This window comes from Nicotiana tabacum, chromosome 16 (genome assembly GCF_000715075.1).
Source record: "Nicotiana tabacum cultivar K326 chromosome 16, ASM71507v2, whole genome shotgun sequence".
Lineage (NCBI taxonomy): Eukaryota > Viridiplantae > Streptophyta > Magnoliopsida > Solanales > Solanaceae > Nicotiana > Nicotiana tabacum.
Window position 1 is genome coordinate 31,326,172 of NC_134095.1, and position 16,658 is coordinate 31,342,829.

The 16,658-nt window shown below is 35.5% G+C and overlaps 2 protein-coding genes across 3 annotated transcripts; one reads left to right on the forward strand and one right to left on the reverse strand.

The window, feature by feature from the left end:
- Positions 1-3,463: 3,463 nt before the first annotated feature.
- LOC107831686 (uncharacterized) lies at positions 3,464-9,109 on the reverse strand. Its single transcript, XM_016659469.2, has 15 exons — positions 8,958-9,109; positions 8,799-8,870; positions 8,008-8,129; positions 7,426-7,485; positions 7,213-7,332; positions 6,992-7,111; positions 6,404-6,545; positions 6,145-6,315; positions 5,920-6,075; positions 5,708-5,814; positions 5,278-5,368; positions 4,839-5,149; positions 4,278-4,394; positions 4,012-4,138; positions 3,464-3,885 (listed from the first exon to the last, which is right to left on the reverse strand). Exons 2-15 carry the CDS (start codon positions 8,853-8,855, stop codon positions 3,598-3,600), a joined length of 1,989 nt encoding a protein of 662 aa, XP_016514955.2. The 5' UTR covers positions 8,856-8,870; positions 8,958-9,109; the 3' UTR covers positions 3,464-3,597.
- A 1,057-nt stretch (positions 9,110-10,166) lies between these two features.
- LOC107831685 (uncharacterized) lies at positions 10,167-15,514 on the forward strand. Of its 2 annotated transcripts, XM_075232702.1 has the most exons (15): positions 10,171-10,411; positions 10,838-10,962; positions 11,153-11,212; positions 11,761-11,880; positions 11,991-12,110; positions 12,478-12,619; positions 12,897-13,067; positions 13,242-13,397; positions 13,688-13,794; positions 13,920-14,010; positions 14,103-14,244; positions 14,318-14,474; positions 14,678-14,794; positions 14,932-15,058; positions 15,146-15,514. In XM_075232702.1, exons 1-15 carry the CDS (start codon positions 10,364-10,366, stop codon positions 15,386-15,388), a joined length of 1,926 nt encoding a protein of 641 aa, XP_075088803.1. In that variant the 5' UTR covers positions 10,171-10,363; the 3' UTR covers positions 15,389-15,514. The 2 variants fall into 2 exon arrangements, 1 of the variants encoding a protein (XP_075088803.1); XR_012699971.1 differs by lacking the exon at positions 14,932-15,058 and having other exon boundaries at positions 10,167-10,411; positions 14,318-14,794; positions 15,146-15,177.
- Positions 15,515-16,658: the final 1,144 nt, after the last annotated feature.

Sequence of the window (16,658 nt, forward strand, 5' to 3'; positions counted from 1 at the left end):
ATCAAGGCATAATCATGGGATTTAACCAAATTTGAGTAAAGAACACTTACCCCAATCAATCCTCTGAAAATCCCCTCCAAAATTGCCTTCACCCGAGCTCTCTAATGAAATTTGAAATTATGGACCAAAACCCTCGTTTTTGAACTTAAATATTTTGCCCAGGTGTTTTCTTCTTCGCGAATGTGGTAGCTCCCTCGCATTCGCGAAGCACAAGCTTCCTCATACCGGAATTCCCTTCTTCGCAAACGCGAGGTCCCACTTGCAAACCCGAAAACCACTCAACTCGACCCTACGCGAACGCGGAACACCCATCGCGAACGCATAGGCTTAATTGCCTTAACTCCACATGACCATTCACTCTACGCAAACGCGAGGCCCAGGTCGCGAACGCGTGCCTTAAACTCATACACCTTTCCACGTAACAATTTTCTTGGGAAAGCAAAATTTGCTTGAATTGTTGCCTACATTTTACAGTTGGACAATTGGGAACTGGAATTATGACTATGCTGTTTGAGGTGCATTGAACATGAAGATTCTGACATAGAAGATCTCTATACCGAAGCGCAGGAAATGCTGGCATATCTTCAGCAAAAAACATACAGAGGTACATCATAAATTATAATTATGCTTCTTTTTCCAATTTTCAGTAAAAATTTGGCAAAAGCTCGTGTTTGGAGGGTAAAGTTTTGAGCTAAAATTTCCTTTCCATTTAACATTAAGAAAGGAATTTCAGCAGGTCTGTAATTCAAATTCCAAGTGCTTTTATTTAAGTATATGGAGTCATTCACCTTTTTGCTAGGCTCGTGGTCCAAAAGAAGTTAAGAAAGAAGTTTTAAGGAGAGATTTCACTATGGAGGAGCTTGAAGAAGAAATGGCATCCTTGGGATTTGGGGGACCTAACAACCATTTCAAAGATATCATTTTGAGATTAGTTCTCCCTCGTACCTTACCTCGGGATTTAGCAAGAGAGTAAGCATTTTTGTATCAAATTAGATTTTTCTGTAAACTTGACGAGCTTACTATCAAATGTTTGATGGTTGTTTTAATGAATGAAGGATAAGGGTCCAACCCATAAAAGGCTGAATCATTCACGGGCCACCTGGAATTGGAAAAACACTGGTTGCAAGACGCTTATCCGAAATTCTCAATGCAAAATTAAAGGTTGTAATTTTAACTAAGGAAGCCCTTCATTTTGTTTATTGTTAGTAACTTCTTCTAATAATTTCTTTTATTTCTTTTCTAGGCCGTGAGAGGGCCGGAGATCATAAGCACTCTCGTAGGATCAGGTGAAAAGAATCTGAGAGATATTTTTGCACCATCAATTAGAGATTTAGAGCAAATGGGTAAGAATATGATGTCCCCTGTGTTTTCTATTGTTTCCTTCTCCTTGCTTTTCTCTAGCTTTGAAAAGTGAGACTTTGGGTTCTACGATAAGAAAATAATTCTCTATATATTTAATTGTTTTTCTAGCTAATGTAAATTGTATGATCCGACTTATGTTTGTTTAAGTGCATCTGTATCTCTGACTGGGCAAATCGGTGGCAGTTGTAGAGCTAAGATCAGCTGTATAACATCTCCAGATTCATTTCCATTAGCAATCATTAAAGTGACTTAGAGAATATAGGTATGAATTAAAATGAATAGGCTGCAAAGGTCGCCAAGTATCACACTGAAAATACATCTTTCTCGGTGATCAATCTGGTATTGGATAAAATGTTTGAAAAAGACTAAAAAGTTTATTTCCTGAGCCCATGGGCAGTCTTGTGGTAGTACTTTCTCATTATTAGCTTTTACTGTCTATCAAAGTAAGATAGATAATTCTTGTGTTGTTGTTTATATAGTAGATTGTTTGGTTATTTGATGATACGTATTGCTTCATTAGGTGATGAAAGTCCTGTTCATGTAATCATATTTGAAGACATCGATGCGATTGCAGGGGTAAGCATTTCCTAATTGCTTAGCTTGCTTTGTTTCTGTGTGCTTATTTCAGTGTCTAACTCGAAATTTGGATTTTGATGTCAAAAAAGAGGTTTAAACTCGACAACTGATAGGATAGTGAGCCAACTGTCAACATTGGTCTGCTTCAATCCCTCTATGCTTTTCACCTCCCCCAACTCTGCAAACGACTTTTGCTTCCTAGGTTATTTATGTATGGCTAACTAATGTTGGTTTGACGAGACTAGGTTGATGGCGTTAGGGAACAAACCAATCTGTTGGTTGTGGGGACAACTAGTAGGATTGAATTGATTGATGACGGCTTGTTGAGGTATACATTTCTCCAATGATCTCTCTTAATTTCATTAATGTGCTATTCATATTCTATTCGAAATAGTTTTGAAGTGGAAAGTAAAATAGCTTTTGCAATTTACCTTGCCCATCTATCCCTCTATATATTTGATATATTTTAGTTGAATATATCTTGGTGTGACTGTAGACCAGGGAGATTTGAATTGCGCTTGCAATTAGATCTACCAGATGAAGATGCACAGCTGAAGATCCTGCAAGTCAAATCGAAAAGGATGCAGAGAAGGATCTTTTTCGATACTGACATAGACCTTTCAGCCATAGGTTAGTTCCATAGGATGTATAATTATTTTTGTGTCCTGAGATTTGGGAAGAAGTCTAGAGACTGAATAAACGTTTGATGTGCAGCTTCTGCAACTGAAGGACTCAGCATAGTCGATGTTGAGGGTTTGTTACAGACGGCTTGGGAAAACGCATTGTTTCGTGGTTTTCAAGGACATATGTCACGTCCTTAGTCTTAAACTAAGTGCACGTGCGGCACTTGACAACTCACTCACGATCTTGCATAACTTGCTCACGTTCTTGCTATGCCAAGTCAGTCCTACTACACTCATAATCGCTAAGAAATGTTAGAACACATGAGAATTGCCAAAGGAAGCTTTTGTATTAGAGAGAACTTGATTGTTTTGCTTGGTTCCTGAATTACAAATGAATGCCCCCTATTTATACTAATCACCTAGGAGTTAGTATGTAAATAATAATTATTTTACAAGTCCTTCCATATTTACAACTAAGTGTCTTCTCTAGAATATTCTACACAGCTAGATTCTTCTAAGGACTTTCCTAACAATTCTATAGGGTTCTAGGGTCTTCCTAAGGAAATCTCTATATTTCTCTAGAACCTTCCTACAAATGCATAAATATCTAGCATTTTTCTAAGGAAATTCTCCATAGTTCTAGAATATTCCACCAAGATCTTTTCCCTAATTTATGTAACCCTTCCATATGACAAAAATATATGCCAAGTGGCACCTATGTGGCATGATGGTGTGGCGGGTCATGACACATAACTTCAAAGTGGAGGATCTTCAAATTAAGAAGGTGGACATTCAAATGGCCCTTAAAGGTTTTGGCAGAGACCTTTGAATAGGTAAATCATCCTCGGGATAATACGTATAGAGAGGGCACTAAATGGAGTTTGAACAAAGATTGGTTATGCCCGAAAGATCCTATCATTCTCATTACTTTTACTTCAGTCGGTGGGTTCAATGAATGTGAATCTTAATGTATGCATTACATTTTATTTTCGTTTACATATGCATACATATACAGTTTAAAACAAAAGAAATGGGTTTAGTTGAACCCACAGAACCTCCTCTGGATCCGCCATTGAAAGTGTGTGGCGGAAAGAGGAGGAGCTTCCAGACGAATATAGTCGTACATAATCCCATGCAAAGCACTGACACTCCATGCTTGTTTGAGATATATGATATTCTCTCCTTGAAGGAGTTGTCCTGCAGCTACCTCCACGTTAAACAACCAATATAACCCGTGGATTCCATGCCTGGCAATCGCGTTATCACTTCCAATCAATCCACTTGAGAAATGGGGTGGATTTGCTTCTGCCTCATTCACCCTTACCTAAGACATAAGTCACATAACATCAAATCTCATGTTGCTTGGTTAAAATAGTTTGATGTACACAGAAATTATGAGCTCTTGATCGAGAAATGGGAAGAAGAAAGACTATATTTTATGCCAGAATACCTCCAATATCGACTGAGTTGAAGATGAGAGTGCAATTCGCAGTGTGTAATTTCCAGTTTGGTCAACGCCATCTAAACTGAATTTAATTTGCCAGGTTGTCGGTTCAAATGCCTTATCACCCACTTTTCTGCTCAAATTAAAGAAAACAAAAATTGAATATTGAAACTAAGAGCTCCAGTATTACTGTTTTAACTAATCAGCTTATATGTATTTATCCTAAATCCTTGTTTCAATTATAAGCAAAGCTTACAATTCATATGTACTACCTGGTCACTTGAGCATAGAACCAATCTTTTCTATAGTCACTACTTCCAACTGTATAAACCAAATCTTGATTTGGATATAAATCTGCATATCTCTCCCATAATCCATACTGCCTAAACCTGGAAAAAAGAAAAAGGACTATTAGCTTCAAATATTGAATTGGTAGAACCCCAACAAGGAACAAGGCTTTATAGGCATATACAACAACAACAACATATGCAGTATATTCCGACAAGTGAGGTCTGGAGAGTGGTAGTGTGTATGTAGACTTTACCCTACCTTGTGCAGGTAGAGTCGTAGAGAGGCTTTTTCTGAGAGATACTCGGCTCGGGTAAGCACAGTAATAAGCAGTACAGAAATGCAATATATAAAAATAAAAAAGTTAGGGGAAGGAAGCATAAGCAACAGCGAGATTTAAACAAAACAAACCAGAAGCAATAATAGGTAATAATATGCAACTTATACATGAAGATAAATCAGAAAAATCTTATCAAGAAGGGAAGGTTCTATTTGAAAACAATTTTAATGGATCATTGTAAAATTGCCTCTAGGAGATGATTAACCTGTGTACTGGTTGATTTACGTAGAGTTTGTTAATATACTGTGGATTAGGGTCGGGAATGTAGAATTCTGCAGCAGAACGATCAGGGATGCCGATTTCCCACAATGTAGGACCACTTCTTGGAGGCTCATACACAAGTTCACCAACATCAACCTCTAAATGATTTGAACCTGCAGCCATTGCTATGGATTTTTCATATCTGTAATCTCCAATGAAGCCAGGTACCCAAGCATAGAGGTTATAGTCCCCTGGACGAATATTTCGGATTGTAAAATAGCCTTCATCATCTGAGTTTGTCCAGAATTGGTAGCCCTGAAGAGTAAAATACAGTGTAACTTACTCTGTTAGTGTTTTTTTTCCAGAAGCACTCTGTTATAGTGTTTTATTCCTATTTTTACTTTAATATTTTTGGGTTCATTTTAGTGTTCCTGGCTTCTTACCTTGCATTCTCTTTGAAATGATCCAGCATCTCCAGGTGGAGCTAGCCCCACAAAAGCACCCTTTGCAGATAAATACTCCTTGCTTATGTACCTTTGCCAATACAAAATTCAACACAACTTGAATTTGATATGAAATTAGCAAAGTACTAATTAATTTATTTATTTGAGAATTTAAAAAAGAAATGTAGACTTTAAATTTGTGGTCCTAAACAAGCCATAACATTTGCCAAAGTATTTATGTAGCTATTAAAACTTCTCAGCGAGGATAGAATTCAAAGTTTAAGTTAGATTGCTTCCAAATTTAGAAAGGGGTCATTCTTTTTGGAACGAAGCAAAAAAGAAATAGGTTGATTAATTTATTTATTTATTTCATTTTTTGATTGAATTGAGCAACTATTCTCTAAATAGGTGCGAAACTTTGAAGTTCTACCTGTCATGGACTAGTAATCTACCACGGATGGCACCTCTTTGGTCCGCCTTTGGAAAATCTTCTGAACTTGGGAAACTATAAGGCCAACAGTCAACTTCTTTCTGCATCTAAATTAACAAACACAGAGCAGGACGATGAAGATCATACACGTCGAGGGATATCATATATGTGCAAAAATAGGCTTTGAGTGCAAGCATCCTTAGAGGTAATACCCGTTCTTTGGCGTCATCCCAAAGGGAAAGTGTATCGTGTTTGTCTGCTACAGAATTGAGATATATAAAAACAGGACCAAAAACTTTCTTCCATGGTTCACCTGATCCAAATTTAATCACGAAATCCTGCCCTCCATAATGAGTGCTCACGAACATCTAAATCAACCATTTTGATCAGTAAAACTTAAAACTAATTCAAATGTTGAAAGGTTATTAGCTACATACAGCCAGAGTAGTTGGATTAACGTGGGAAGTAAGATCCTGTTTGATAGGTCCACCTGTTCTGAACTCATTGCTCGGAGTTATTTCCCAAAATCCGACTGGAGGGTCTAAGCATATGAAACCATGGACTTTGTTATCTTTGTTCTCACACGAATATTGGTACTTGTCATCAACCTGTTCATTGGAAGGATAACATTAGTGTTAAGGCTTCTTGTGACTATACATGTCATCGTAGAAGCACTTCAGAGAGTGCTATATATACTTCTCCTTTAAATTCTGGTTCAACAGGATCGACAAGCAGGACAGCTTCTGGATATGCCAATTCCTTCCCTCTTGGAGGTACGCGATCTTCAGGGAGGGGCATTAGCCTTTGCCTATCATCTGCCATAACCATGTACCGAAACCTAAAAGTTGGATACAAGTAAATCACTTCATTATTAATTCAGCAGATTTGTACAGGCAACTAAGAAGGGGAGCCTTGGCGTAACCGGTAAAGCTGTTGCCATGTGACTAGGAAGTCACGGGTTCAAGCCGTGGAAACAGCCTCTTGCAGAAATACAGGGTAAGGCTGCGCACAATAGGCCCTTGTGGTTCGGCCATACCCCGGACCCCGCGCACAACGGGAGCTTAGTGCATCGGGTTTTTTCTACAGGGAACTAAGTACATTGTAAATGGGATACATCTTTTTTCTTGCAACAAAACAAAATTCAGCTTTCAGAAGTCAGTCTCTCATACATAAAGTTTCCAATCTTTGGTTGAAAACGAAGTTTTTATACAGAAAGTTTAGTCCTTGTTGGAAATACAGACGTATGCAACAAGATCAAATATCTAGGAGTGATGAGAACAGTACTTTTCTATGCTGAGCATGAAAGCTATCCTGGTTTCATTGAGGTTGAATGCCGGCATATCCTCTTTGTGTTCATAAATAGCATAAGAGTAAAAACCAGGCGAATCCCGAAGTACTATGAACCTGAAAATTACCATATATCAGTGCTACTAAAGAAATCACCACCATAAAACCTGAAATTACCTTATATCAGTGTATGAAAAAGTTATCCAAAAAGGAAAAACCTTTTGTCTATGGTTAACGGGGAATGCTCGCCCTGAAGTGAAGGATCCCATGTCCTAATAAATGAGAGCTCTATCTGTTCTTCATTTTCCACTATAACTTTAAAACTATTACCTTCAATCCTGGAAAACAGCTAATTATGAACACTAATATAGAAATTATGATAAATTACATGCATTTTCAGATCATGCTTGTGCTTTAAGGGGAAACATTACTCATCAAATTTTCCTCTTGTTCCAGCAGTTCCAGGTTCACTCCAGTTTAAGTCCCAGAATCTGCATATCCATTGTAAAATACCTAAAGTAATGAGTTTGATTACATGATTTATTACCATGTTAAATAATGTATTAATGTAATTGCAATCTTTAAAAGGGATAATACTTTCTTTTTCTTTTTTAGCCCGGTGTAATGTAGGCAGCCTACCCTAATGCAAGCATCTCCACGGCTCGAACCTATGACCTAAAGATCGATCACACAAAGATAACTTTACGTTGCTCCAAGGCTCCCATTCAAAATTGTAGGTGTCTTCAAAGCAGGAATAGATTTAGTAGGATTCTTTTGTAGTTCGAACCGACAATTATCTAAACTTTTAACTTCATATTACTTGCTTCAACTAACATTTATACATATTATTAATGAAAATTTTCATCAAAACACTCTCCGATTTGCTAATATAATTATCAATATTTAATAGTATAAATTTTCTTCGGAAAACATTTTCACTCACTAACCAAACATTTTAAAACATTTCCGTGAAAATTAAAAACAAATAAAAAAAAAGTATTTGTGCGGTTTACCCTCCATTTAAGATTGGGTTGTTGAGGTCCAGCAGATTGTCAATCCCATTATATTGAATACCAATAATTTTCCCTCCTGGATTTGTCAATCTGAGTTGGAATACGCCATTATCTATTACCACCTGCACTAGATCAAAATTGTTCTACTTGATGTGAGAAAACGAGTTTTTCAAGTTGCATTGAAACATAAATATGGTTGACAACTGCTGACCAAGTAATAAATAGCTAAAAGCTTATTCCTCGGCAAAGATCATTTTCATCAATGTTTTTTAAAGACCATATTTTAGAACCTATTTGGCTTAGCTGATTGAATTAAAGTAAGTATTACAAAACTTTTAGGTTTTAGAAGCCGATTTTATAAACAAATGACAAAAATGTTGAAAGTGATAATAAATAGTTGACATATATGTTTGGTTTTTTATGTGAAGTATAGAGAGTTAGGTGTTTTGTTTTGAGAACAATTTTTCGGGGATTCAAAAGTATTAAGGATAAAATAGCAAAAATATTGAACAAACCAAAGTTGGATCATCCGTTGACTTTTGGCTATTTTTGATTTACACGCACTTTTGATGTATACCGAGTGATCAACTATCAAAAAGTGTTTATAAACTAATTTGATTTGCTTATAAGCTTATTTAACGCTTTCTTAATAGCCTTTTCCGGCCATTCTCATAAAGTTTATTCTTCTATATATTTGTTTTAATTTAAAAATGATGTTTATACCCGTGCACCCAACCTAAATATTATGCATGAAAAAAATGCACCATATTGTAAATAAGACTATACTGTACTTGGTCCTGTTGCTGAAGAACTCGAGGTGACATCTGTGAATGCTTTGGCACAATCATATTGCAAAACAGAACCTGCAGCAGCTAGAATTAAATTCTTTAATATTGAAGTAAACCTGCATAAGTTTTCCACCATTTATGATTTGGAGGATGAATTCCTACCTTTTGGATGCTCTGTTCAACGTGTATAGAAACTTTAATTAGAGTTTCTTGAAATAATAGAAGATATACATGTACTCCCCAATTCCCAACGAAGGATTCGCTTTCTTTACTTAACTTGTTCACGTTTGAATGTCTTTACGCCAAAGTGACTCTTTTTTAATTAATACAAACCAACTATGTCTTGACAAATTAGACAGTCACATGATGCAAAAGTTGCATTGCAAACAAGCCAAATGAAAATTAATTTAAGAAAAAAGAACCGATCGTGCTATGGGCTAAATAATTGAGCGTATGATTATGAATAGAGTATAGAATAAGTTCAATTAAGTTGCATTACAAAGTCAATGTGGCTAGGTAATTTTATGGAGGTCCCTTTCCCAAGTAGTACTCAATAGCTAAAATAATTACTTTAGGTTATGAGTTTCCTTTTTTTTTTTTTTTAATCATTCGGTATCGAAAGTCCGATGATCCAAATTTGCGTTAGGTAGGCCCACCAAAAGGTAAAACACTTCATACTAAGGCTGTCCAACGGTACAAGACGACATTTAGGTGGGACGGTGGTGGCACGGGACAAACGGGATGAAACGGTCGTCTCATCCCGTCCTGCTAACAAACGGGATGGGACGGATTCATGGGCCTTAAGTGCATTTTTTTTTTAAAAAGGTCTAGTTTTTTTGAAAATAACTATATTTTTAAAGTTTGCAACGGCTAGATTTCTGACTTATTTAGTTATTTAATAAACTTAAATGTTATTATATTATCTTCGGTCTTTAAATGACTCGAATAGGTACGAGACTTGTGCCTATTTTAGTAACGGTCCACACCTATGTTGCTTTCTTTTTCCCTTATCTGTTGTAGCCCGTGCCTCTTGGCTATTTATTATCTTTTGACAATTTGACCAGTCCACGTGTCATGCCACGATCACCTACAATGTAAATTCAGTTTTTTTCCATTAGAGTAATCGAAATATTCTTTAAGCATGTCCATTAGGAAATTAAATTTACAAGTATTCACACTTTAGTCATAATTTCATGATGATCAGTTGTGCTTATGGCATACTTCAGTTTGGCGACTCTTACACGCTAAAAATATGTGTAATTGTACCAAACTAGTGTTGACGAGTAAGCTAAGTGATAAGAAAATTGCTAAAATCATCAAAAGTTTCCTTTCTTTTTCTTTTAAATTTCAAGGAAAGGTCTTGATTCAAACATATGCATGCATATTAATACTCCTTGCATGCTTCTGCTTCTGCCAAACTGCAGAAGAGGTCAATATATAGTCTCTCTTGTTTCTTGACATATTCTCGACTTAATTCCATTTATTGAGGAATAAAGCGAAGAAAATTAATCTCAGGTTTGCAGTATTTAATAAGAAGACGTCGGAAAAAAGAAAAAAAAACAAGATCAATGACGACTGCACCCGGAGTACAGCTGCACCTTCCCGATGATCACCATGTAATCAATCATTATTCATTCATCACTATATATATCATTTAGCACGAAAGATGTTTTTTTTTCTATGATTATATGTGGCAGTGCTTAATTACTGCTATATATCGAAAACAGCCCCTTTACCCTCACAAGGTAGCGCGCGGTAATGTCTGCGTACAATCTAGCCTCCTCAGATCCCACTTGTGATTACACTGAGTTTTGTTGTTGTTGTTAATGTTGACTGTATGTGGTAGTCGAAGCATAGTATTTACAAGAATAGAGCATTTTCATTTTTTAGATGAAGGCTAACTTCACTAGTTTTTAAGTATACGATCAAAGCCATTAATTTTTTTCCTTAACCAATACATAGCAGCTAAAAAAATTGAAGATTTGTTGTTTTAATGAAGTATAGTTAAAGCTTACTAACATGAAGTTAAAATTCTTCAACAGGTGGTGATGGATAATGGTATACTCCAGGTGACATTATCAGTACCAGATGGCATTGTAACTGGAATCAAATACAATGGCGTCGACAATTTGCTTGAGATTCTAAATGATGATGAAACAAACAGAGGGTAAATTTCTTTAGCTCATGTCTGCTACAATGGAAAAAAATAGCCAATAAGTCAAATGCTTCTAATTTTTTTTCTCTTTAAGAAAAACAAGAAGAAATGTTTAAGTTCTATTTTTCATCATTTAAATGAATTAACTAAGTTTTCCTTGCAAAAGGAATTAAATGTAACACTTGGTAAATGTTTCCTCTAGGTACTGGGATGTTGTCTGGAGTTCAGCTGGGACTAAAGGAACTACAGGAATATTTGAAAGGTAAGTATACCCTACCCCAACCCCCTGACTTCCCAAAAACAAAAAGTGTTAAAAATTAGTGATATCCCAAAAGATAATGCCCATCATGGTTTGGAAATCTTTTCTATTTGAAGTATTATTTACATCTACTTATTATTTAGTAAATTATTTTACATTTTAATAGAGTTAAACTAGTCGTTAATTAACTAGCCGTTGGAGAAACGCCTATATAAACATAGTCTTTGAAGAGCTAAAGACACCCGTTCTAACACAACTTTCCGAATCTTCTTCTTCCTCCTATATGTTGGGTTTCTTTATTGAATTTTCTGCTAGTTCTGTTCCAAGTTTAATAACCGGAAAAGCTTGTTGAATCCTATGGGATACGCTTAATTTTATTCTTTATTGTATGGCGAAATATCCTAAAGGATAGTGTCCTTGACACGCCTTAAGTTTTGATAAATCCTATTATCCATAATCAAAAATATTCCCACAAAAAGTACTTTAAACAAAAACTGTTAGTAAAACCAAATTGTTTTGAGCAATAAGATTGTTTCTCCAATATAATGTAGGCTCATATGCACAACCTATAAGGTCATATTGGAAAGAGATGATCAAATAGAGCTTTCCTTCTCGAGGACTTGGGATGTGTCACTTCAGGACAAGCTCATTCCCCTAAACATAGACAAAAGGTTGGGTTCGTTTTGTTTCCTTCTTTAAATTTTTGTTAGTATTTTTTTACCTAGAAAATAGAAAAGAGATTATACTTGATGACTAACCAGAAGTATGAATTAATGTTCAGGTTTATAATGCTTAAAGGTTCCTCAGGTTTCTATTCTTATGCAATATATGAACATTTAGAGGTATGGCCTGGTTTCAACCTTGACGAGACTAGGATTGCATTCAAGCTCAGAAAAGACAAGTAATACTTACTTTCTCTTCATCCAATCTGATAGCTTTTTCTTTATTTTTAAGTTCTCATACTCAGAGGCGAACCTATGCTGCACGGAGATGGGTCATCAGCACCCATAAAGTTTGACCATGTATACATGTATATATCTTTAGAAAATAGTGATATATTAGCAGTGGACACCCTACAAACAAAGTAAATTTTCGTTGAATTCGAAAGTGCACCCGCAATCTTCATATCCTGAGTCCGCCTCTGCTCATACTTACAAAGCAAAATGTATAATATTAGTGATTAAAGTTTTGTAGATATCAAAGGCACGATGTCATCTCTTACGTATGAAGGATGTTTTATTGTCTAATTAATTTTGAGCATCAACCAGGTTTCATTACATGGCAATGGCAGATAACAGGCAGAGATACATGCCCTTACCTGATGACAGGTTACCAGATAGAGGACAACCACTTGCTTATCCTGAAGCAGTCCTGCTTGTCAATCCTGTGGAGCCTGAGTTAAAAGGCGAGGTACCTAATTTCTTCTGCCATTTGCTGATGTATAATATAATTAAGTACTCCCGTTAAATGTATGTTCTCTCTAACAACTTAAGGTTTTAGATAAGATAGTTACACACGTCTCTGCATCTCTATTTATCCATTTACATAATGTGTCAGTAATGTTACTTCTATTAACTGGCTGCTGAAGAGGCAAAACTGTTCTATTTATCAAATGCTTCTTGTGGTTCATTATTAGGGTCTACGTGAGTCCTTTTTTGGGTAATTCTTGATTGATTAATGCTATCAGGTTGATGACAAGTATCAATACTCAAGTGAGGACAAAGATTTAAAAGTTCATGGATGGATTTGTATGGATCCACCACTGGGGTTCTGGATAATTATTCCTAGTGACGAATTTCGATCTGGGGGACCCCTTAAACAAAACCTCACTTCTCATGTTGGTCCAACTGCTCTTTCTGTGAGTAATCACAAACTTTAGCACATTTTTCTTCCTCTTCAATTGTTTCTTTGGACCTGAGACACTAAATAAACAAAAATAACCAAGCATTTCAATTTGGACCAGACTCTAGTCACAAAACACAGTTTGATTTTCTCTTCTTTTCACGATTGTCTTCCATGATGTATTCTACAGGTGTTTCTCAGTGCCCACTATGCAGGAGAAGATTTGGTTCCAAAGTTTGGAGAAGGAGAGTCATGGAAAAAAATCTTTGGACCAGTTTTTATATATCTTAATTCTGTCACTGGAGGGAAGGATCCCCTAATTCTCTGGGAGGATGCCAAAGAACAGGTATAATTAAGGAAAGAGTTTAAGTTCTTTGCGCTGATAATGTAAGAAATATCAGGTCAGATAGAAGACAATTATACGTAACTCTATTTAATAAGCATGTATTGGTAACTCATAATAAATGGTACATATAACATGCTAAATTACAATGATGGTGTAAAAATTCTTTTGGTGTCGGTATATAATTTAAGGAAACTAGTATTATGGTACAACGGAGCGATCTTCATTGCTATCTTTGTGATTGTCCTTATTGATATAACTAGACTATCTAATGTTGGGAATGCAAAAATCAGATGCTGGTAGAAGTTCAAAGCTGGCCTTACAGTTTTCCAGCATCTGAGGATTTTCCATCATCATCTCAACGCGGTAATATTAGTGGAAGATTGTTAGTCCAAGACAGGTATTACTTGCTTATTTGTTACTATTACCACATTTTTCTTTTTTCTTTTGGAGGTAGGTGGTGGACTTGGAAGAACAATTATTCTACAGTCATTGGCTCTACTTATATTATTTTTTCAAGCTTAGGTACTTCAAAGATGATAAGATATATGCTTCTGGTGCATATGTTGGCTTGGCTCCACCAGGAGAAGCTGGTTCATGGCAAAGAGAATGCAAGGTGATTCAGGGGAACATAAAAGCTCAATCACTCGAAAACTACGAGTATATTTTGCCTTTTTAACAATTTGAATACTAGTTGATGTTGATCAGGACTATCAATTCTGGACAAAAGCAGATGAGGAAGGCTATTATGTAATCAGTGACATACGAGCAGGCGACTATAACTTGTATGCATTTGTCCCTGGATTCATTGGAGATTACAAAAGTGACACTAAAGTTACAATTACCTCAGGTACTACAATTAGACCATTATTTTCAAGCTTTTCAAGATCGTTACGAGCTAAATATAACATGTTATAAATCAGGTTGCAGCATTGAGATGGATGATCTTGTCTTTGAACCCCCAAGAAATGGACCTACACTTTGGGAAATTGGCATTCCTGACCGCTCTGCACGAGAGTTTTATATTCCTGATCCAGATCCAAAATATATCAACAAACTCTTTGTTAATCATCCTGATAAGTTAGCTTTCTCCTTCATCATTGAAAGTTTAATTTTTATCTTTTTTATTTTGCTGCGCATTAGGTCTTTCGGAAACAACTTCTCTACCTCCCCAGGGTAGGTGTAACGTCTACGTACACACTATCCTCCCCAAATCTCACTTGTGAAATTTTACTGGATTTGTTATTGTTGTTGTTGTTGCTCACTATCATCATCTTCCTCAGGTTTAGACAGTACGGGCTATGGGAGAGATACACTGACTTGTATCCAAATGGTGATATAGTCTTTACAATTGGAGAGAGTGACTATAAAAAAGATTGGTTCTTTGCTCAAGTCACTAGGTAAAGAAAGTATTAAATCATTACTATATTTTACTCTGAAATTATATGTAGACTTCAGGGAAGACCTATATTTGATATCTTCATCAAATTTGAATGTGATTTTTCTTCCCTTTTTTTTGGGTTTTTGGGTATGTTAGGAAAAAGGATGAGAAGACGTATACAGGAACAACATGGCAAATAAAATTCAAACTTGACAGTGTTAATCGAAATGAAACCTATTCACTGAGATTGGCACTTGCATCTGTAGCACAAGCTGAATTACAAGTATAGCATAGTTTTTTCATCATTTTTCAATCATAATTAGATATTGTCGAGTCAACGATAAAGGAAATCATAAAATATAATTTGTAGGTTCGCATCAATGATTCAAGCATGAATACTCCTCTATTCTCAAGTGGATTGATAGGGAAGGATAACGCGATAGCAAGGCATGGAATTCATGGTCTCTACTGGCTGTTCAATGTGAATTTGCAGGGTGACATGCTTGTTGAAGGGGAAAATACAATATATTTGACACAAGCAAATGCAACTAGTCCTTTCCAAGGGATCATGTATGATTATATACGTTTAGAAGCACCTCCTTCCCATGACTAAGGCAAATTGTTTGAGATGTCTTTGTATAGATATTTTTTACTTCATTACGTTGAAAATATGTAAAATTCTTCTAAATATTTTGTACTGTCATTACTTGATATAAATGCTTCTTTCATCTTTTCTTTAGTTAAGGGTCTATTGGAAATAGTTTCTTTGCTCGTCCAGGGTAGGGATAAGGCTATGTACATATCTCACTTATGGGAATGCACTGGATCGTTGTTGTTGTTATCTTCTGAGAAATTGTTTGAGAATTCTCGTATAGATATTATTTTACTTCATAATGTTAAAAATATGTAAAATTCTTCTGAAAGAAGTTTAAGTTTTATACATTAAAAAAAGACTGAATTCTCTATGCATGCATTGTCGACCCAAATGCTGGCAAATAGTATTTTCTTACTTTAAATGGAACAAAGCACAGCCTACTCTATCCTTTTATTTTATTTTCTTAAATTTTGTGACGCAGTTTTTCGAAGTCAAATTTCTTTAAGGATTTTTCCTTGATGAAAAATATTTAAAATAAAGTGACCCCATTCTTCATTACAGCTTGTTTGGATGGTTGTTACATATCGTTTTGTAATGTATCATATTGTATTGTATTGTATTGTTTGATGAATACAATGTTTGGATAGATTATGTCGTTTGGCGTCGTTTCATGATATCACGCACCAGCAATATGAAGAATAAACTTATAATATTATAAAGAAAAGTTATGAACATGGTAAAATTATTATATGAAAATATAGGATAAATAATAAAATAAAATTATTTAATTATAATGAAGGGTGGGATTGAGAGAAAAAGACAAGATAACGACGCGACCACACCAAATCGGTCGTTACATAAAGTGGCACATTTCGTCGTTACGTAACGACGAATTTAACAATACGATACAATAAATTTTAAGTAACAATCAAAACAAATATCGTATTTAAAATAACAATACGATACGATACAATAGATAACAACCATCCAAACAAGCTGTTAGTCTTTCACCCTACATTCATTAGATTATAAATTCTACTCGTAATTAACTTTCAAGGGATATAAAATTTACATACACTCAATTTTTATACCAATTCAATAAGTACATATCACATGTCTTCAGAAACATTCATATAACTAAAATATAGTTAATTGGTACACAGTTCACCTTAGTTTACAATTTAACCACGGTAAAATAGCATGGTTTGGGGTAACAGATTCAAGTTCGTTGGAACAAAAGAGGCCCGACTAGATACTGAACAAAGCAGGAGAATAAGAGGGGTGGAAA